This window comes from Bactrocera oleae, chromosome 6 (assembly GCF_042242935.1).
Source record: "Bactrocera oleae isolate idBacOlea1 chromosome 6, idBacOlea1, whole genome shotgun sequence".
Classification (NCBI taxonomy): Eukaryota; Metazoa; Arthropoda; class Insecta; order Diptera; family Tephritidae; genus Bactrocera; species Bactrocera oleae.
The window spans coordinates 9,499,232-9,523,395 of NC_091540.1; the positions used below are offsets into that span (position 1 = coordinate 9,499,232).

General features: G+C 34.1%; 1 protein-coding gene across 4 annotated transcripts in view; it reads right to left on the reverse strand.

The window, feature by feature from the left end:
* Positions 1-355: 355 nt before the first annotated feature.
* ome (dipeptidyl peptidase 4 omega) overlaps positions 356-24,164 on the reverse strand; it is a 108,148-nt gene continuing 84,339 nt past the window's right edge. For 3 of the 4 annotated variants that reach the window (XM_070112187.1, XM_036360912.2, XM_070112189.1), the window contains 11 exons: positions 6,736-6,987; positions 6,596-6,673; positions 6,465-6,533; positions 5,742-6,392; positions 5,318-5,663; positions 5,135-5,248; positions 4,850-5,070; positions 4,605-4,774; positions 4,360-4,520; positions 4,092-4,297; positions 356-3,610 (listed from right to left, as the gene is read on the reverse strand). In XM_070112187.1, the coding sequence (XP_069968288.1) occupies positions 3,488-3,610; positions 4,092-4,297; positions 4,360-4,520; positions 4,605-4,774; positions 4,850-5,070; positions 5,135-5,248; positions 5,318-5,663; positions 5,742-6,392; positions 6,465-6,533; positions 6,596-6,673; positions 6,736-6,987 (2,391 nt within the window). In that variant the 3' untranslated portion in view covers positions 356-3,487. The remainder of the gene's footprint in view (positions 3,611-4,091; positions 4,298-4,359; positions 4,521-4,604; positions 4,775-4,849; positions 5,071-5,134; positions 5,249-5,317; positions 5,664-5,741; positions 6,393-6,464; positions 6,534-6,595; positions 6,674-6,735; positions 6,988-24,164) is intronic. The other variant, XM_070112188.1, reaches the window with a different exon arrangement.

Below are 24,164 nucleotides of genomic sequence, written 5' to 3' on the forward strand. Positions count from 1 at the left end.
CGAGAAAACGTCACTAAACTTGGTTATTGTTATTGACTAAGAAAATAGTGCAATCTCCGCGGAAATTGTTAAGATCGGACCACTTTAGCATATAGCTGCCATACAAAAGCCAATCGAAATCAGGTAATGAGTTTTTTGCGTTTGTGAAGTGTATTATAGCTTTGGTGCAACTGAAGTTAACGTTTTTACTTGTTTTTCTTATATATTATTTTAGAAATTATTATTTTTTAAGCACAGCTAAAATTTTCGTTAGAAAATTCGTAGTTTTTATCCGCTTACTTACCAAAAATTCAGCCAAGTCTTATAAAATGACTTTGCGCCCTTTAAATTCCCCAAAATAGATATGTTCAAAGAATTATTATGGAATTTTTTCAATTTATTGTATAATTTAATTAAGTTTTTACGCATTCATTTCTACTTAATTATTTACAGTAATTAACAATAGCTATTAAATTCTATAATATTTATTATTATCATTTTTAACATCACTGTTATCATTATTATCAGCAATAACATTAAATTTAAGCTTTACAAAAAACAAAAACAAATGGAATTTAATAAAAACAACAATACATTTTTTAACTTGAACGCATTTTTGTACTCAAATCAATAAACAGTTGAAAATCATATACATAGTAATTGTTAGCATTTGTGTGCATAATAATGTGTGCGTGTACAACAACAACCGTTATTTTTATTGTATGCTGCACTCATACTTGTTTTTCTAATTAAAGAAAGAAGTGAGCTAAAATTGCCATATCTCATAAGTGGAAAATTCTGATACAATAGAAATTGCCACATACATATATATTTACATAAGTGAAATGTAAGCTTTCACAACGCTTATAAATACGTAATTTTTGGACCAACACAGGTGCGTTGTGATGCGAAAATGTAACGTTTTTTTGTGAGTAAGCAAAAAATTTCGAACTTTGCACACCATGCGGCATTTTTGTGTGTATTTATTGTGCGTTTGTTCTCAAACTGTTTGTATGCATGCGTCGGTGTTGGGTACGTGCCTGCCTACATATCTATATTTCACTGCAGTTTTGCTTTGGTTTCTAAAGCAGATTTTTTTTGTGTTTGATTTTTTTTCATACAAAATGTGTGTTTTGTGTTAAAAATATTTTTTAATTTACTTTTTCTTTTATTTTTGAAATTCGTGTATATATTAAATTAATAGTTTTTTAATTTTTTTTTGCTTTTGTAATATTTCTATAAAAAAAAAATGTTTTGGCACAAATTAAGATGTTACATTTGTTTGATTTTGTAAGCCAAATACAAAATACAAAATACTAAAACTTTTTAACGTTTTCACTGTTTTCTCCACTTTTTGCTGCCGCTTTGGCTGCATTTCGGAAGTGTTTGGTGTGTTTTTTTATTTTGTGATTTTGTGCATGTTTTTTTTTTTTAGAATATTTGCTTTATTGTAACAGCTATGCTAGTAATATTAAGTAAACTACTTAATTTACCTTCATATTTTGCAATTTAAAATTATTTTTTTTAGCAGTATTGAATGCCAAAAATTTATATAAAAATAAAAACTATTTGAAAAAATGTGTATATAAAAAATAGTTTCTTTCAAAACTTATTTTAAGCAGTTAAATGTTAGATTGCTTAAAATAATTTTTTTGAATTTTGAAAATTTAGGATTTTGCTTTAAGGAAAATGCAAAATAATGTACATATATAAAACTGGTATTATAAATATTTGTTTGTTTTTTGTTTGGAATTTACCAAGGAAAATTTAATATATAATTTAAAAAATAAATGCTAGATAAAGCATATATTTTTCTGTAAAAATAATAGTAACTTAAAAAAAATAATAAAAAAAAAGTAATTAAAACAAAAAAAATATAAAAAAAAATACTTAACTAAAAAAATACATATTTTAAACAAATAGCCGGCGCCGCTAGTGTAAAATATGTGTTTGACTTAATTTAAAGTTTTTTAACCTAAATAACGTATGTAATTTGATTTTATATACTACTATTTTATAGCATAAGATCAAGCAAATTTTTAAAAATAAAGAAAAAGTAAATTAAAAAACAATACTATTTGAACATATAATACAAACAATAAATTTTTAAACTAAATATCATTAACTTAAATTTAGTATATTTTTAGTATAAATAAAGTTTCTAAAACTAAACCCAACTTTGTAGTTTTTTCACAAAATTTTTTGTTTAAAATTGTGCGCTTTTTTAAACCAAATTTTTAATTTTTTGGCGAAATTTTTTTTTAAAGTGTGCGCTTTTTTTAAACTTAATTTATTGTGTGCTTTTGTTTAAACCAAATCTGTTTTTTTTTTGCAAAATTTTTTGTTTAAAATGTGTGCCCTTTTATACTCAAATTTGTAATTTTTTCACAAAAATTTTTGTATTATGTGTGCTTTTTTTTAAACCAAATCTTTTTTTTTTTGCAAAATTTTTTGTTTAAAATGTATGCCCTTTTATACTCAAATTTGTAATTTTTTCACAAAATTTTTTGTATTATGTGTGCTTTTTTATATACGTGTGCTGCTGAATCGATAAATAAACCTAGGAAAACGTAACAATTGTGACTGACATTCACGGGGGACAAAATTACTACTTTTTGTTTTATAAAAACGAAAAAAGATTTTACAAATTTTTTAAAAATAATTTTTAAAAACTTGTTTACCAACTACAACTACTATGTTTGCAATTATGTGTGCGTACATGTATATACGCCACTATATCTCTACGTCTTTGTATGTGTATAGAACATAAATTATGTTTTGGAATTGCGTGTTTTCCAAATTTCATTGCCCTTTCTTTGTGTGTTTACGCTTAAATTTTTTTTTTAAATAACTTTGTTTGTGTGGAACTATATTTCTTTGTTTGTTTTTTTGTTTTTTTTTTTTGTTTTTGCTTCTCCTTCTGCTTAATTCTATTTATAATATTGCTTATTAAATGCTAATAAAATTTGTCTACTTTAAACCTCATCGCTACATATGTATGTGTGCGTGTATGTAGCTTTGCGGAAATATTTATGTCAATGCGCTCTAATTTTGTTGCTTGTTTGCGTTAATTGAGATACTAGTTATAGTTAAATGCTATCTCAGCTGTTCTATGTATGTATATACGTATGTATGCATGCTTTATGTATTTATTTTGAAAATTAAAAAAAAAAAAAAAATTTGCTTACACTTACATCTGTTTATTAAGTACAAAAATTCGTTCGCCTACGCGTATGCTTCATTTTTTTTAATTGCAAATATTTTTTTTCAATTACTGGTGTGCTTACACTTGAGTGTGTTTGTCACCTTTGAGTGTTTTGCGCTGTTTGCGCTTTTTCTAATTTTTATTAAATTTAATTTTAATTCACACCGATATTGTCTTCAGTTGAGTCACTTTTTGACTCTGATATTATCTTTCTGTTTTCTTTTCTTTTCGTCCTTTTCGCCTTCGCTATATTCCCTGTTTGCTGGTTCGTTTACTGTTGTTGTTGTTATTATGACGATACAATCATTTGCCATTCCAACGCGACATCATGCGCTTGTTGCCGAAGCAGTCGCCGAAGAAACGATCCAACGAGTGATATAAATGCGGTCGCACTGACGCCAAGCTGTGGTCTTCATCGGTATAGCTCTGAAAGTGGTAGTTGGGAGAGAAGATGTTCAACTATGAATTTTGAAAAATAACTAATAAATAATGCGATTTAAGGTTATACTTTCAAAACATTTCTAAAATTGTATTACTATCTTAAACATAAATTCGGATTTCTTAAACATTTTTGGAACTTTTTAAACTTCTTTATATAACCTAAAAATTTAATTTGGTATAGCTTAGTAATTTTCTAAATTTTTCTTTAATTAATTTTAGGGAGTCAAGTGATTTTTAAGTATAAGTCTTGAATTCTTGAATATTTCAGCAATATATACGCGCTTGACTCTCAGTTAATAGAAAATATTATTTAAAAAAATTTTTACAATTCTTGCAAAAGCAAAATATTAAGACTTTTTAGAATTCTAAGCCTTTGCTATAGTTAATTGAGACCTTCTGCGACTTATTTTTTTTTATTGCTTGCAAAATAATTTTTAAAAACACTAAAAATTCGTACAATACTCACAATTTGCTTAAATAGGATGTCCAATCTCTCCAAATTCTTCGCCAAAACCATAGCCTGTTGGTAGTGCACGTTGTCATCGAGAGTGCCGTGGATCAGCATGAATTTCTTGCCGCGCAAACGCTGTGCGCGTGTGGTGAGCTGTGAATTCGCATAACCGACTTCATTCAGTTTGGGCAGACTCATATAGCGTTCAGTGTAAATGGAGTCTACAAAGCATGCAAGTGACAGATATACAAAACACACTGTGTTACTGTAAACTAAAACTCACCATAGTAAGCCCAATCGGTTACGGGTGCTACAGAAGCGGCACAACGGAACACTTGACTGTCGTCATTGGCCAGAGCCATAGCGGCCGCATAGCCGCCATAACTCCAACCCCAGATGCCTGTGTGATTGGCATCAATGAATGAAAATTTCTGCTGCAGTTGTCTGGATCATGTTATAATAAAAAATTAATAATAAATAATATATAAAGAGGTATGCACGCGTTTGTATATATTGAGTTGTGCCCACCTGGTTACATCAACTTGATCGGTGATCTCTACAGTGCCTAACTTTAGATACACCGAATGTAATAGTTTATCACCACGTGAGCCAGATCCGCGTCCATCAATCTTGGCATAAATCACAGATTGGTTTGATGAAAGATAAGTGCCCCAATCGATCATCCAACGATCGAGCACCTGAAAAAATAACGCAAAAAAAGAAAGACAAGAATTACCAAAAATTACGATAAACACAAAGTTTTGTGTGCATACCGAGGTAGAGTCGGGTCCACCATAGACGTCCACAAGTAGTGGATATTTAGTGTTGCCACTACGATCGAGATTGGGTGGCAATTGTAGCAACACTTTGGCAGTAAAGTTACCCGCAATCGGAAAGGTATGTATTTCATAGGTGGGCATAGCTTTCAGTTTCAGTTTCGCACGTAGTTCGGTATTCAATTCCCAATCAATAACTTTCTTCAGCACCACTTGATCTGTGTGTAGGTAGAAAAGGTTGAGCATGCTTGCTGTATATATTTTAAAATAAAGTGAACATACCATTTTCCCAGTTCCATTCATATAATACAGTCATCGGTATGCCGGGACCATCCGAAGTGATCGCCATTTGGCGTTCGTCACTGAAAGAAACCTCATAATATGTTTGCTGCACGTCTGTCGAAATAAAGATATAACCAATAGTCAGTACGTGAATATTCTCAACTGTATTTGCTGTTTACTCACCGCCCGATACATGCAGCCCACATGTGAGGCACTGTGGTGTACGGCCTGTGTCGGCTTTGATCGCATAAACATGCGCCACTTGGGATTGTTGTTCAGTATTAGCCATATAAAATATGACATCGCTAGCCGCATCCCAATGTAGTATACCCTCCACAACGTACTTACCTTTTGTTAGTGTTTCAACAGCGCCACCAGATGTTTTCGTCGAAAGCGTACAGATCTGACGATAGTAAGTCTGATCATCCTGTAGCTGTGGCAGTACAAGAGCTATGCGTGAACCGTCGCGGTTCTTGAAGGGTGGTGTAAACAAATTCACCCAACCAGTCTTCGATTCAATATTATAGATCTGTAAGAATGTGTGGGTTATTGCTACTGTTGGCTGACTATATGTACAATATATATATGAGCTTTAGCTCTGACACACCTCTAATCGACGTACACCATCGAAGACCTGCAGATATGCCAAATTTTGTATGCGATTCATCCAAACGGAGAGTACACGCTCATTGTCTAACCACTCGACCGCTGAGATGATATAGTCGGTCTCGGTGTTCAGCGAGCTGGGCACCGGAATCTGCGTGAGAAACTCTAAACCTTTAGCCGCGCGCGCCAAATCGACAGTATAGAGACTGACACGCGGATTCGAGGAGCCCGCCTTCGGATACGGTATAAACTTCGTGAGTGGATATTGAAAACGTGGTTCGTTGGCCTCACCGTAGATTGGCAAATTAATGGCGTGTGTTGGTGAGTCATCGAATTTGATGAATGCGATATGTGTGCCAGTCGGATTGAACCAGGTAGCGATGTTAGTGCTAAACACCTCCTCTTCATACACCCAATCGGGTATGCCATTCAAGATGGCGATACTCTCATCGCTTGTCAGCGGAATTGCTTCCGCATATGCTGTTGGCTTATAGTAAAGATTACGTTCGAAGTTGATGATCAGCCCGTTGCCGACGGGCGCCCACTGCGCAAAGAGCAGCAATTGTTGCACGCCATTGATCATCAACGGTTGTATCTGACCAGACGTGATATTATAAATGTCGTACTGCGCAAAGAAGCTGTGACGGAAATACTGTAAAGGAATGTAATGAGGTGCTATGTTGCACACCAATATATATTATATGTAGCAACACGCATAACTTACTTTGGACAAATTTTTAGCTAACAATAATAGCTCACGATCTGCGGACATCTCGAAGAGCGAGTACTGACGCTGTGTAAATTATATTAGCTGTGAAATATAAATAATTATTTCTAAAACTATTTGCCACTTACGTGCTCATCATACAGCAGCACTCTTTTCTTTTTCGTCTTCACGTCATACTCGACAATCGACTGCAATTTAAGTGGATTCTTTAGTAGCATTTTTGCTTATACTATTCTAGTAGCGCATATATATAAATTAAATATCTTACATTGTTTTCCCGGAAGAGTATACGCGATTGCGGCGTCCATGTACCATTGAAGCGATGCGCTGATAATGCCCCGGTTATGACCTCATCCAAATGGAGGCCATTATCTTTATCCTGTGGGCTCACATCATCATCATCCCCAGCTTTGATGATGAATGTTAACGCCACAGCGAGTAGGGCGATAACGATGAGCGCAGCGATGGTGCCGAGTATGATACGCAATTTGCGTATTTTCATCGGAGCGTAGCCCAGATTCTGTAAATATCAATAAAAGTAGATGCTTAGGGAATGTTTAAACAATTTTTTTTTTTCGCAGTAGATACCATTGTTGGAATTCAGTTCACTAGCGCATTTGATATTTTTTTGCTTAGAGAGTGAAAATATCATTTTAAAATGGATCCATTCTATCAAAAACAATTGTCTCACTAAGCGTTATGAAAGTAGCGAATCGAACACATTATACCAGCTTTTTAAACAGATTGTGCTAGCGTTTTCTCTAAAGCATGCGTAGTTTTGTTGTGCTTCCTTTATTAGTGGAGAAATACTTCTTTTAAAACACATATACTTGAATGTATATTAAAAGATCAGCGTGACGAGCTGAGTCGATTTAGCCATGTCCGTCCGTCCGTCTGTCTGTTTATGCGCGATCATCTATCAGTTTTTGACATATATTTCTAAAATTTTTCACACGTGTATTGTTCTTCAAGAAGCTGCTCATTTGTTGGAACCGCCGATATGGGACCGCTATAGCATATAACTGCCATACAAACTGAACAATCGAAATCAAGTGTTTGCATGGAAAACTTTTTCATTTGACGAGACATCTTTATTAAATTTAACATGAGTTATTGTCTAAGGAAATAATGCAATCTCAGGGGAAATTGTTGAGATCGGATCACTGTAGCATATAGCTACAGCTACAGCTACTGACGAACGGAAGTTCTTGCAAGAAACATTTTGTATGGTAATTGTGAAGGGTATTATAGCTTCGTTGGAACCGAAGCTAATGTTTTTTCTTGTTTGACAATAGAGTAGCGTTCAAACGTAGCGAGCAGAGAAATAGCGATGAGAGCTCATATCTATATCTGCCTGAGTTTACCTCATTCAAACCGGATAAAGTATTTCAAAAATCATTGCTTTAATCAATTGCGAATCGACTTTATGATTTAAAAGCATAATTTCAAATAAGTCTTAAAATTACTTAAATATATGTTTGCGTAAAAGAAAACAACTGTATTATTGAAAAAAAATTGCTGTAGGTTAAGAACAAGTAAACATGTTAGAAGAAACTAAAATCTATCTTATGTTTCCCAAGTTCATATTATAGAATTCTCTTCTAAAGGTAGCACATAAGTATGTAAACATGCAGATCGCTAGAAGATGAGAGAAAGCGATGGCTTTATAAAAAAATTAAAATAATAATAACTCACATTGACGTTATGCTTCGTTGCGAATAAAAAAGCAAAATAAATGCAGCTTATCTGCCGTTAAACATTCATCAAGATATTCATTCGACCTATTAAAGGTCTACTCAAGTCATTGCAATAAAATAAATCAGCATATTTATTACTTCGCATTATTTCGTTTGCATTACGGAAGCAATGTCTAAAGTACAACGGAAATGTGACAAATAAATTTCTCGCAAATGTAGACTCGTTTGATCAAAGCAGAGGCCAAGCAACATTGATATTCGTTGCACGTGCGCAACGTCACTTTGCAGCATTTACATTTATGTGAAAATATACTAAAATTATGTATGTCAGTGCATTGAAGTGGCGTGCCACCAGGCAGCTTGATAGCATGACGACCAACTGCTTGCTTTGCATAGCTTACGGTCGTTTAAGTACAAGTATTTGTAGCTGTGCTGCATTGGGTGAAGACGGTCAATGAATTGTTTGCGCATGCGCAACCAACCAGTCCATTGAGTTGAGTGACTGGTTGGCATGCGAGTGGCGAATGCAAGATACCGATACCAATGTGAAAGGTATTCACACATGTGCATTTATATGCAAGTTTTGGGGAAAGTGAGTGGCAAGTTGTAAATAAATGAGCGTATAAACAAAAATAAATTGAAGTGCATTCTCCCTTTGTGTGTGTGTGCAAAGTCATTATCCGGTTACTTGCATGCAAGCGCAGCGCAGCACTACTCAAGTGGCATATACAATAGCATATTGCATCACTTGCGGCAAACACTGACCACAAGACCGCAAGCAAGCAAGTTTATGTAATCGACAATGAATTCATGTACGCGACAAACATGTCGGTTGAACTGAATGTAAATTCGTACATGCTCGCAAGTACAGAGAGAAGCGTGTATTTTTTTTTAGTGAATTTAATTGCAAATTCACGTTTCTTGCAAGTTGAGAAATTCAGTAAAATGAAAGATACGCTTAATGATTTTGAAGCGCGTAAAATATACACATTATTGCTTAGCGCAATAAGTTGAATGCATAAAATGCTAGCTAAATTTGCTGGAGCTGGATATCCGCTTTGTTATTTATTTCTATTAAATCTACAAGCGTTGCTGTAAATTACGCAACCGTGCGTCCAAAGTTGAAATTTTTTCCGCTGAATTGGTTTTTTTAATTTCGATTTCGAATCACAATTATTCGACTAATAGCGTTCCAAATCTTTTGTGTAAAATTTTGCAATTTCTCTGAATCAAAATACATCACAATTGAAATTTTGTTTATATGAATATTCAAATTGCGCTGAATTTAATATTAACAGTTAGAAAAAGTGTATTAATTTCATAAAGTGGATAGTAAGCTTCGCTGAATTTAGCTGAATGACGCTGAATTCAGCTGAATATGGCCAACATTTTTTGTAGACTAGACGAATTACTCGCATATTATTAGATTAGCTATTAAATGCTAACATCTTTTCAGAGTCCCGTGCAATATCTCGTTGGATTGCTGCTTTAGCTTATAATGATATATATTTTTATGCTATTACTGTTTACTACACACAGTGAGATCAGGCAGGCACCTAAGTGCAATTTTATACAACTTCGGCCACCACTACAATTGAGACTTTCCAGGCATTTATCAGCTGTCAGCACTTGCTTCGCATAAGAGAATCATAGCTGAATAATTGGTTGAAACACAAAATGCCTGAAAAGTCTGGCATGATGTTGCACGCCTACAAATTTATGTATACATATCGTTTCTTATACGTTTATTTAGTACTTTTAATAATTATCTGAATTTTGCATAAATCTGAAAATACTTCAGTGTAATAATTTGAAATTTAAAAGGCGCTGAATAAGCGCTTCTTTAATTTCCTAGGATTTTTGCTCAATAAATGCAACATTTTCTAAAGCGGATATATATTATTGTTGGTGTTTTTTTTTACTTATATTAAAAAATTAGTTGCTGAATTGAGCAGATTCACACTATTTTACATATAAGAGGCGCTGAATAGGCGCTTATACAATTTCCTAGAATTTTTTCCCATTAAATGCAACATTTTCTAGAGCGAGTAATTATTAATGTTGGTCTTTTTTACTTGGATTAATAAATACATAGCTGAATTGAGCAGAATCACATATTTTAAGTATAAAAGGCGCTGAATTAGCGGTTATACAATTTCCTAAGGTTTTTATCAACATACGCAGAAGCGAGTACATATGAATGTTGGTATTTTTACTTATATTAAAAAATTAGTAGCTGAATTGAGCTGAATCCCATTAAATTGCCTGATTTTACATATCGGCATTTAATTGATATATATACCACTAATATTCAATACACGAGCTTTGATGAATCTGTGCTGAATCGCTTACAATTACCCTTTCTTGCTAAAGAGTGTAAAAAATTACCAAATACAAGTATATTGTAAAGCACTATCGCAAGCGTAAAACTGGTCGCGTATCGATGGAAGTAATTGTTCAAATTTTGCTTTGAATTTTTTTCTCAACAAATGATTGTCACGTGCACACACAAATTGTTATTATCAAGTTTTGCTTTTCATGAAATTTTATAAAACAAATTATATATATACACAGTAACTTTCAACAATCATAAAAACGTTGTTGAAAAAACAACGAAAAAGTTTAAGAATTTATCGTGTATAAATATGTAGTGGTACTCGTATATATGTATATGTGAGTACATTTCTAGATACACACTGTCTGTTAGTTCAAAATTGCACATAATCACCAAATCCGATTGCGGCATAACTAATAATGTGCATTTTTTAGCCGTTAAACCACTCAAAACGCATCCCTTGCTTTTGCCTCCGCGTAAATAACTTTTATTTTCGTTTCTTACATAAGTAATTTGTTGGCATAAAACCAGTGTCTGCTTAGAATTTGTTATTACCTAAGTAAATACTTTACTTACTCCATTATGGAAGACGTGTCTATCTTTCTGCGTGGGGTGTGTATGTGTATGAATGTGCAACTATCTCCTGTGCTTGTCGGTGATGCTCCTCACGTACGCATAAACTGTACGTTGCTGGCATAAGACAACACAAACAAAAAATTGTATAAATACAAGAATATGATCCTAATGGCGAGTAAACTTTCATAATAGCGTTGGGTGGATAATCATCAAACCGCACCTTTACATGCTCTGCTGGCTTTGTGATTCTTGTAAAATTGATAAAAGTTTTTACACACACATTAAAGTGATTGTTTCTAGTTGATGGCGGATTATCAGTATTGGAATGTTACTTAATGCTAGAAAATTGGTTTTCTATGTATATTTGTTAGGTAAAAATTATTGTGTACATTTTTCTTGTTTCAAGAAATTACTAATATGAGTTATATATGCTCTGGTGTTAAGAGTTTTGAATTGAATATATTTCTGGAAATTTTTCAGTTATTTAGACAATGCGGTCCTGAATTCGAAATATTTTTTACATCACAGCCTTGTACCATACTTGTGTAGAGGTATTGAAAGCAATATCTTCTACAACTTTGTCTTGGTTATATAAATGCTCAAGTCGAAGTTTAATGTACTTAATTAAAATATCGATCGGTTTTAATTGTGCTATACTCTTTAGAAGAATTTTTGAAATATTTATGACTCACAGTTCGAAACCCCAACTGCTTTTAATTGGAATATGAGGTAAGGTTTGAGTTAAAGTATGAAAAATAATACTAACACCTGACGCTTGATTCTGAATTCTCGTAGTTACTGAGCAATCTAAGCAGCGATGTAATTGGCAAACCCAGGAGATTATTATCACATCTGCTTATAATGAATTTCAGTGGATATTATTGATTTTAAGGACCACTAAAGATTTTTGCATATATTTATTATCCTAGAAAGAGGTTATGTGCCTAGCTTAAGGCTCGTGAAGTCAAAAACGATTTCAATTATTTCCCTATTTAGTTTTGAAATAAATTTCCCAATCTCAATCTAAAAGCGTGTTCTGATCTTTTTTTAACTTAATAAATATACTTGTTTACTCCATGAAGACTTTTTGCTGATTAAGCATAAAATATTGTTGAACTTTTTGCCATAAAATATTGCAGCTTAAAGTCGTTGTATGCAACATAAGGCGCAAAATGCATATTCTATATACTATATATGTAAGTATGTATGTCAAGTATTTGAATGTAAGTAATCTAATCTTGTTTACCTGTTTTAGGGATCACAAGTGCAAAATCAGATTGCGCGCTGCCAAATGGAAGAGCAAGCAAAATATCATAAACTTCAAACTAAAGAAACTATATCACGTGTGTAAAAATGTAGCACACACACACACACAAACATTTAGAATATTTGCCCGCAAGCAGTTAAACCCTAAAATAGCATTTGTGCCACACAAAACTGTGACAAGATGTACAAATCTCAGCATGAAATGCACGTACATATGTGTACATATATTGTGTATATGTATATATACGCGGATATATATATATATATATATATATATATTGCAAGCGTATTTGTAAGAAAACCCGTAAAGCTGAATGGGATTGTGTGTTGACACCTTTTTATGGCAAAACGAAAATTGAATAAGCTGTGAGCAAAATTGCGTGGGATGCAGAAATGACTGTGCAGAGCAGCAGAAAAGCAAAGAAAGTGAATGGAAGTACTTGAAATATATACTATATAGTATATAATATACCGCAGGGTATTAGCAAGGCGTTGGATATTTTCAAACGTACTCTGACACTATCAAAACAAAGAAAAAACCAAGGCAGATAGTGCAAAGAAGGACATATTTGCTATGCAAATTTCACAAACGCACTCACACACACACACACGTAAAATCCTGTACATATGGATTTGTAAAAGTACCACACAGCAAGCAATAGCCACAGCTGCTGCGTGCCAACTGGGCTGCTGTGCTTTGTAAAGTTGCCACAAAAGGCAGAAAAACACGAGTTTTGCGGCAAATAGTGAAGAGCCAGTCACATGGGTACTTCTGAAGTTGGAGATATTTTTTTCTGCCGCTGTTAAAAATAAAATACCGCATAAGTTTGCATAACTAAAAGCGGTTTGGTTGCACAGTTGTTGGTACAAGTGTATATGTTACAACAAACAAAGTTAGAAGGAATCTGGTAAATGTCTGCACACATTTACATGCCACGGAAAACTAAATCATCTTGCATTCATATGCAAATAGACAGGTATGCCTAACATATGTACGATGGGAACACAAGTCGTATGCGGAAGAACACACGCACGGGCATATGTTATTGCGGCGTAAAAATATATATATAATATTTGTGGCGAAGCGCAGTCAGTGCAGTGAAATTGATAGTTTTCAAACATAAACACATAGTGTTATATAGTATTTGCTAAAGCTGAGCAGCGATTTTTGTCACAGACTAAAGAACCTAAACTACAGACCACACTTTGATTGCTTTTACACACTCGCAACATGTTGCTACGAAGTATAATAGTTTTGTTTAATTTTATCGCCAAGACAAATTGTCGTTTGTTCTCTCTTGGAAGCTTGTTTGCAACGTTTAATAATTATTTCTTTTTTAAAATTAATATTTCTTGTCTTGAGTTCCGATAATACAAAAAATTATACGCGTAAAATAGCGAACATATTTTAGTTAATATTTCTGATATTTGTATTTTTATTTTTTTATTTTTTGGTTTTAAATTTGACTTAAATCGACTTACTTTTATATACATGAAATCAATTAAATTCTTTAAATATTAACTTGGCAGAATCCTTCTTTAAGTTTCTACACAATTCTATGTGTATATGCAAAGCATATACCAACTAGTAACTCACTCAGTAAAAATATGTGAGTAGACAAACTGTCAATCAGCTTGTTGATTAGTTGTCAATCGATAAGTGATAGTAAACGACTTCGATTGACAAGCTATTTGTACTTTCTAATAACGACTTCGATTGACAAGCTATTTGTACTTTCTAATAATAGAACTATGCATATATTTTAAACATACACGTGTTATATCAATATTATTCATATTTAACAGTATTAAATGGTAGCTATGAACGGTGAGCGCTTGAAGAGTTGGCGAACTTGCAAACGAAATTTTTTAAATTAAATACCAAATGCTGATGCTTGCGAAAAAAATATTTATATATGTACAAATAAAAGAGTTAAATAACGCTCATGTGTTCAAAAAAAAATTTTGAATATTTTATCGGCACTTTTGCATAAAAGTGACACATTTGGTTAAGGTAAGCCTGCCATTTATCTTATACTCAACTGTTTGCTTATGAATATTTGTATCACTCTGGCATATATATAGTAAACTGTTAATCTTAAATATTTATCTGCAGCATCCTTATCATTTCAGTTTGTGGCGGTCTTCTATGCCAAAGTAATTTTTGTGCTTGTCATAATGTAAAACTACATACATGAGTTTATACGAGCATTAGGGTGAGTATACTTAAATGACAAAAATAATAATGTCTAACTATACCAACTGGAGATTCGTAGAAACGTAAAAATATCTATAATATACGTTATATATACATACTTTATGGTATGTATGCCCTTCATATACCATTTTATGAGAAGCGACTAATATTTCCAAGCATGCAATAAAGTTTAATCAAATTTTCATTAAAAAGTTGCGCTAGACTTTTTCACTTTGCCTTAATATTATATTTGTTCAATGCGCCGGGATGTAGGCAACAATTCACTGAGCATGGCTTTGATATTTTGTTCGGGTCAAATAGTATTGAGTGCAGATATTACAGCAATTGTTTACTTGTAATAGATAAATTAATAAAATATTTGAGTAATATACATTCAATAGCAATATATATATGAAATATTTGAGAACATTTATGTTATTCATTTGGACTGATCATGCTTTATATCATCATATATTTGAAACTAAAACTCGCTCTTACAACTTTCCTAGCTTTTAATCTTCTTAACGGCCCATCTTAATGCAGCGATACACATATTTTAACTATTAAACCACGATATGCTTATGCTCGTTTACTGACTCACTTTAGTTCCGTTTTGCCATTTTAAGTAATTCCCTTGACACAGCCCGCCAATTTGTTAGATTTTTGCTTTATTAATATAGCAATTAATATACACATCCAGCAGTCGGCGATACATACAAATATACATGCTCATTGAGCTATGTGCTGCATTTGAAGCCAAATTTTTATACCTTTTACAAATAAAAGCAACGAAGGTTTTATCACTAAGCAGTACAAAGAATATAAGTTTTCCGCGAATTTTTTTTTGTATTGCATCGCGATACATCGAAGCCAGGTCTAATATTATTTAAAGATTTCACGAGCTGCCTATCCAATTTGTAGTGTTCATTCTTAATTTATTTCATAATTCTAGTGTCTTAACTATTAAGAGTTAAGTCTCCTTCGAAGGGCTGATTGTTTTTATAAGTATCTTTTTCTAATAGAATACACTCAGGGTTTTTATATTCTGTATAGAGGGAAGAAGATTTGAAAAAAATTCACTCGAAATGTTATCTGTTCTCAGGTTCTCTGAAGTGTAACTTAATTAATCACAGTTTTTCAGTTTCAGTTACTTTTAATTAAATTTTATAATCTGGTCACCGAATTATTATAATATTGAGTTATTATACAATATTTACTTTTCTCAATCATATATCGTACATACTCACAAACACTGACGCCCTTTGTGCTCTCATCATAACAGTGATGAGTGAATGTTCATTACACCAGCCAGGGTTGTTGAAAATTTTGATTCGCCTTACTAGCAGCGGTTTGCGTAGGCGCTATGTAAGCTAAGCGTAATTCGGCCTCAACATTGATATATTATTTTTCATGTAGTAGTATATTTGTCTTCATATTTTTAGCGAGCAGCTGTTACTCATCGCTCGGAGATATTGAGCAAATAAAAGTCGCAATTATTTACTTACTATATTACAAATAGGCACAGCATTGAGCGACAAATGAGGCAATTATTTAAAACATAAATGTAGAAGAAGGATTCATAAGGATGAAGAGGACGTTTATTTTTGCAAATACTTTTGAATTAATGTTTTCACTGGAAGTACTGTTAATAACAAGGACATCTTCATAACATTGAGCAAGTAGATTTTTGGCTTTTTTGGTGTATATACAAGTATAACTCTATATGTCTACATATGTTAAGTCATATTTTGTTGTTAGCGCAGCACTTCTGTCACTTCGCATATGTGACACATGTCAACGAAGTGCCACACAAACAAAAGTGTCGTTACGTAAATGGCGCCATAGGTCAGATAAAGAGCGTCACTTAATCGACTTGTTGTGATCGCCAATAAGAAGCAACAATTCCTCTTACGAAGGCAACACTAAGCTTCAAAGCAACACATACTCACATATACATAAGTAGACAATTGCTTTTGTTTCATAAACTCACACATACATAGTCCTGCTAACAATTTGTGTGCCTTATTGCTTCGCTTTCTTAACTTTCTACTGTCACTTTGTTTATCTTTGCTTTCCCGCGCATTATGAGCGCTTAATGTTGTCTTTGTTTTAGTCTGCTGCGTTGTTCGGCATTATGACTGTTTGTTTTGGGTTTTTATTGCCACCACGCGGTGCGTACTTAAGTGTATATAAGTATCTATTTATTTTACAGCATGGTTGCGTATATGTGTTTCTTACCAGAATATGGCAGTACTTTGCTCATTCAACCAGCTGTTTGGCATATTACTCATACGCCCCATGTGCGCATTAGAAATTAATTAGCCACGAGTGGCTGTTTGGCGGCTAGCAGCGTGTTGCCATAGCAACTATAGACCTAGTAGTGCATTGCTTTGGTTTAGCGGTATACTTATACTTGCATTAGAGTTTAAAAGTGGAAAGTTTATTAATGCAAAGAAATTCTTTTAAAAACATATTTTTGAGCTTAGTTTTAAATGTTTGCGTTTTGAATGAATTTTGTATGCTCTGGAGCATGGCAGGGCTACTTTTGTGCACATAGAATGCTTTAGATAAATGTTAGAGCAATATTTATTGTTAGCTATAATTCCTGAATCAGTTAACTTTTTGGTAGCATAAACTTTACTACTTTCGCTCTAAACCTTGTTTACTATTTGAGAGCTTACAGCCACTTGTGAATTGCAAAAATCGATCTTTTCTTTCAAATTTGTATCGAGTGTAAAATTATATGAGAAGTTTGAATAAATAAGAATTCTGATAAAAATTTCAACTTTCAGCTTACTGAATTGTAAAATTTTCTACAAATAACGACTTCTTTTGGGGAGACGCCATTTTATTCAAAATCAAAATTTTGCATAGTCGTTCGACTATTACTTGCATTTATCTATTGTTATAATTAATTGTTTACGAGTTTTGGAAGTGAGAATTTAAGCAGTAAAATCTTGCTCAACGCCAGACGCCTATTTTTTGAAGGTCCTCTTGGAGATCAGCTACGCAAACAAGGGAATTCCAAAATTTTTTAAAATGCATCGCTGATTATTATAGTTAAGCTGCTGTAAATATACATTGCTTTTATTTACTTATTAAATAAAATGCCTCTTTAAAAAAGAAAACAAAAAAAAAAAAATCAGAAAAAACAAATATTTTTCTGACTTGCAAGTTCATCATGTTTAAATTTAAGTATTATATTTCCTGTAATAAAAACCATTTATTTATAGATTTCTAACAGCTTTCATTCCATTTCATTTGCATTCCACCTTTCTATGCTGTGCATAAAATTTCTATCGCTTGGCTGCCTTTGCATGAAAAATTGCTTCCTCTCAACTAACCTCTATTAAATATATATGATAAATGTTATTTACATCTCCAACCAACGCATATAAATATAAATCACAGCGCTTTGTCATGTAAATCATGGAATCAGTGGCCACAAAATCACTACTCACCACCACCCAAAGATATGTGCGTGCGCATGAAAATTTAACTGCATAAGCCTATTAACTTAACCGACTACAAACTGAAAGAAAATAAATATTGCCCTGTCTGTCTGGCTGCTATGCTGATTTAAGTTATTCACTTGCATAATAAAATATTTTTTACCGAAAAAGGACAACGAATGCGATATGAGCAGAGCAAAAAAGTATCTGCATATATGGATAAATAGCTTTCCGGTCTTCCATTAACTGTCTGACCACACTGAGCACCTATAACCACTAACAATTCAACATATCCCTTTTTCATTCATCCTTTCCGCTATTTTGCATAAAATATGCAAAACAATTTCGGTCAATCGTTTTGCAATATACTAGACACAAATTTATATATAGACATAGCAACTTGAGTCATTTAGTAGCGATATGTATAATGCTTGTGTTGTAAATATATACCCAGCAAGCAATAATGGATGAATTCACATTGACCCAGGAGTCAATAAAATAACTCCTGGGTCACGCGAGATTTTTAATCAGTGAGATCATTTAATTTTAACGCTTATTATGTGTAATAATTATTTTTTATAAAGCTTTGCACAGAGTATTAATATTTGGCGGTTTGGAAAGAGAAAGATAAATAGCGTAAGAGAGAGAGAGAGAAAAATTCGTTTTTCATACAAGGCTTAACACAGGGTATTAAAATTTGACGGTGTCGATAGGGAGAGAGAAAGAAATATACCTATTTATATATATATATAGAGAGAGGAAGATATATATATATATCTTTATAGAGAGAGAAAGAATGATAGTTTTGTTGACATAATGCTCGGAAGCTAAGTAATGGCACAACACCGGATTTACTTTTACTTTTCAATTTAATAGTAAAATATATATTGGGTGTATGCACTAATTCGTGCGGTTTTCTAAGAGAGGGATCCACTAATATTATTTCGCGTCGTATTCATCTGTGGCTATATTCATTTCAAAGGTACTGTCTTTTCGCGTCGTTTTCAGTAGATGTCATTTGTTTTAGCGTGAACAACAATTTGTTTCATTCATTTGAAAATGTCGAAATTTGCACCAGATAAAGTGTTTTTGCGGGGAGTTCTTCTTAATTATTTTAACATGAAGAAAAGTGCTACCGAAAGCCATTGTATTTTACTGGACGTTTATGGTGACCATGCTTTAGCTGAACATTTAAAAGTGGCAATTTCGACTTAGACGATGGAGAACGACCCGGACAGCCAAAAAAATTTCAAGACGAAGAATTGGAGACATTGCTCGACGCAAATGCATGCCAGACGCAAGAAGAACTTGCAAAAGTATTAGGAGTTGAGCATGCAACCGTTTCCAGATGATTAAAATCATTAGGATTCAGCCAGACGCTTGGAAATTGGGTGCCTTATGCATTAAAGCCAAGAGACGTCGAACGTCGATTCTGCGTGTCGGAAATGTTGCTTCAACGCCACCAAAAGAAGTCATTTTTGCATCGGATTGTCTCTGGCGATAAAAAATGGATTCATTATGATAACCCAAAGCGCAAGAGATCGTATGTGAAGCCCGACCAACCATCAACATCCACGGCAAAGCCGAATATTCATGGTGCCAAGGTTATGTTATGTATTTGGTGGGACCACAATTGTGTGCCCTATTATGAGCTATTGAAATCGGGTCAGACGATCAATAGGGACCTCTACCGAAAACAATTGATTCGTTTGAAAAAGGCCATCGCAGAAAAACGACCAGAATATGCGACCAGACACGAATCAATAATTTTTCATCATGATAACGCTCGGCCACATGTTGCAAGGCCAGTTAAAAACTATTTGGAAAACTGTGGGTGGGAAATTCTATCTCACCCGCCTTATAGCCCATACATAGCAACTTTTAGGACAGTGTAGTACTTTAAAAATGTCGCCTATTTTGTGTTTGGTCCTAAGCCATTAGTCAACTGGTAGAACAGTGACAACAAAAATGCTTTGTCAATTATTTACTTTTAGAATAAATTTGCAAAGCTGAGCTTCTTTGAATGATTTTGACTGGCTCAATTTCCTTTAAATTGTTTACTCTCAGCAATTAGTAAACTATACTTAGCCTGTATAGAGAACGTATATATTATATTATATGTATGTATAAACAACCAGTTTTTCAATTTATCATAGAGACTATTTATAAATTAAGAGAACCTATGAATCTTAGCGTACAAACTCGCTTTACAAAATTTACAACTAACGTTTACTTGGCATACGGACTCTGGACCATCGTAAAACGTAGCGTCTTAAATCATATAAGTAACACAAAGAATTTGAATGTGGGCTACCTGCGGCGTATGTATGTACTGCCAACTCAAAGGCAACCGCATGCTTCTGCTTTCAGACAACATTCCGCAACACGATACTTACCTTCAGTTGCCGCGTCTCAAAGGTAGTCTTCGAGGATAGCGATGACGTGGAGAGATGCGAGGGCGGTGGCAGTGGCGCATCGTCGAAGAAGCGATTTTTATAGTAGGAAGAACTGGCAACGGCCATCAGGTTGTGATGACTGCGATGCGAATCGGCACGTGTCAGTGTGGCAGGTGGCGGCGGTGGTAAGTGATTGTAATCACTATTATGTGAACACTGGTTCAGCGTGTGTGGGCGATATGTTGGCTGTGTTTGTTGTTGTTGCTGTTGCGGTTGTTGTTGCGCTGGCAGGTATACACTGTGATGACTACCGTATGACTGATGTGCCTGTTGCTGTTGCAAGCTCACTTGCGGCAGCTGTGCTGGCTGCAGTTGTTGTTGTTGCTGTTGTTGCTGCTGCTGTACCACAAACTCAATCGGATGTTCACATTGACAGCGTCCACCATCGCGCGTTGAACGCTCCTCAACACTCTTGCTGGCGCCCAGGTGACGCTTGCGTGCCGTTATGTTGGGCGGATGTGGCGGTGGCGGTGGTATGTCTGCGGGCGTGATGAAGGTGCGACCGCCAGTGCTTGAGGTGGTTGCATTCGCGCCCGCGATGCTGGCTTCGTTGAGTGTCACGGCACTTATGCCGATATCTACACCGCCAATATCAATATTATTGCAATTATTGTGCGGTGTTGCGTGTTGGTGTTGTTGCTGTTTTTGTAGTGCTTGATGTTGCTGCTGTTGCTTGCTGTCGTGTGGCCAGTAGAATTCGGTGAATTCATCGAATGTAACTGTCGGTCCGCCGCTTTTGCTCAACTCAGCGCCAGCAATGCCAACGCTGCTAGTGCTGCCAACGTATAACGGCATATTGCTGCTGGCATTTACATGGTTGCCGACGTGGTTCGCATGTATGCTCACGTTGTTGTTGTGGTATTGATATTGTTGCGGCATTGGTGCAGCGTAGGTTGGCTGCTGTTGCTGTTGTGCCAGAGACAGCTGTTGTTGCTGTTGTTGTGCTGTGGTCAAATGTTGCTGCATTGGTATGCGCATAGCACAACGTTGAGATTGCAGTGTTGATTGCTGTGGATGTTGTAGCAGCAATTGTTGCTGTTGTTGCTGCTGCTTCTGCTGTTGTTGTTGCTTGCAATGATGAATATATGCGTGTGTGGCTGGAAGATACTTCACGTGCGTTGAGTTTGTTTTCATTTTTTCGTGTTTGTTTTTTGTAGTTATTGGTTTTTCAGTATTTGTTATGTGTTGTTTTTGCATTTACCAACACATATGTACACCAATTTATTGTTGTTATCCCAGTTATGGCAGCCGCGTGATGCGTTAAAAATGAAAATATCAATCATTTCTTTTATGTTTCTATCTTTTATATTGTGGATTTATGCTACTTTTCACTTTATTGTGTCTGTGGCTGTTGTTTTTGTTTTGTTGTTGTACATTTTTGTGGTATATTTATTTTCGTTTACATGTATTGAGTTATTAAAGCAATCGTATGCACTAACAAATATATTGAAACAAGAGAATATATCAACATTTAACTATAGTCTATAAAAATAACAAAACGTGGCGTGGTGATACCATAGTGGCGCAAGAGCTGAAATATGCTGGAGGTGTAGTGGATTGTGCTGGGGGGAAATATTGGCTTGTGTACACTGTGCATGCCATGCTTTCATTTAAAAATTATTTTGCTTCTTTTTGCGCAAGTTTTTTAATATTCGTCTGCATTTGTTTTTGTCTTTTGGGTAACTGCATGCCATCAAACAAACAAAAAAAAAAACAAGAATACATATGTATAAATATGCAAAAAAGTATTTTGCGGCTTCAATTACAACAAAGTAACACAAGTTTTATATGTGTATTTGAATAAAAATTAAAAAAAATACAATAATTTTGACAAAAACAAAGCGTAAGTCTCTCAAAACTATGCTGCTGTGTTACAAACTATAGAATTTTATAGAGTAGCGGCAATTTTAGCAGCAAAGTGACATAAATGCATGAAAATTGAAAAATAAAAATGCAATAATTTTTTGTTTTAAATGTTGTTTATTCAATTTGTATTTTTTTTTGTGTGCTTACTACTAAATAACAATAAAATAACTCGCATATATTTGGTAAAATTATTAAAAAAATAGCAAATAAATAAAAAATATGTAAGCTTTAAATATAAGCTTTGATACAAATATAAGCTTTCATACAAAATAGTTAAAATATAACACTTCATTACACCAAAGTCAGTTATTTATAAGTCACCCATAGGGTTGACGTGATTTTGACAGCTTGTGGCGGCCATATTTGTTTACGCATTTGTGTCAAATTTTGCTCGTGTGATTCAGAAAACGCAATTGCATCCCCAAAAATTGACCGTTAGAGCGAATTGTGGTATGGCGGTATCATCGTGCTTTATTTCTTTCGAAATGAGACGGGAAATGTCGTTACCAGTAATAGCGAGCGCTATAACACGATGTTAATTGACTTTTTTTAATGCAATTTGATGAAATCGACTCTTTTTCAAACTAGACGGTGCGCCGCCTCATGTTTCTAGTCTAAACATAGACACATTGCGTGCAAAGTTTTTACGGGTCGTTTATTTCATGAAATGGTCCAGCCAATTGGGCGCCAAGATCATGTCATTTAACGCTTATAGATTATCTTCTCTGGGGGTATATTAAATCAAAGATTTACATCAATCAAGCAGCAACGCTCACGTATAAATAAAATAATAATATTTCTCTTTCTCTTTGACTCTGAACAGAGTATATTAAGTTTGGAATGAAGTTTGCACCCAAAAGGAAACGTCGGAGATTCTACAAACTAAATACATATATAAATGAATAAATTTACAGCGTGACGAATGAGTCGCCTTATATCGGCGTTTAGATATACGCGAACTAGACCCCTAGTTTTTGAAATATCGATCTACAATTTTGCACACGTCTTTTGCTCTCTAATAAGCTGATGATTGTCAGAACCGCCGTTATCGAATCACTACAGCATATTGCTGCCAAACAAACGTATCGATCAAAATAAAGTACTTGAATGGAAAACTTTATTATTTGATAAGATATTTTTTAAGAAATTTGTCGCCGATTATTTTGTTAGCTAACACTATTATCCCCGAACATAGTGTATATTTCGCATATAGCTGCCATATAAACTCACCAATTAAAACTAACATAAATAACTTTTTATACACTTTTATGCTATAAGGAATGCAGCTGTGAAGTGTATTATAGCTTCTATGCAGCCAAAGTTACCGTTTCCTTGTTTTTATAAAATCAAACGACTCCATAAAGAAGCGAGCCGTCGTCTATTAGACGTCAGGAAGATTATGTGTGCGCTCTAAGAAATCTCAATCAATTTTAATTGGCTGGTTATTATAATCACTTTCCACCTCAATAAACGAATTTTTAGCGGAGGAGACGTTAACGCCAGATAACTTTGCCTGAGCGTGTGCTCAGTATTAAGTGCATTCCACACTATATAGTTTTTTTAGGTTAGAGTAATAGTCATATAATATTTTGAGTTTCATTCAATAGTTTTTCCATATCAAGACTAGATGTACGCCCTCTCTAACAACTGTTCTATAATACGTTGAAGGTCACTAAAGGGCAAGAGGGCAAATTGGCATATGTACGCTTTTAATGCCACTTATATTTACAAAACCAGAATTAGGAAATTCATTAGCAACTACTTATGCTTGAAACTGTCACCTTTATGGGCAATACTCCTATGAGCTAATACACTAAGTCTTAGGTTCCTTTTTTTGAAAGAAGAAATTAAG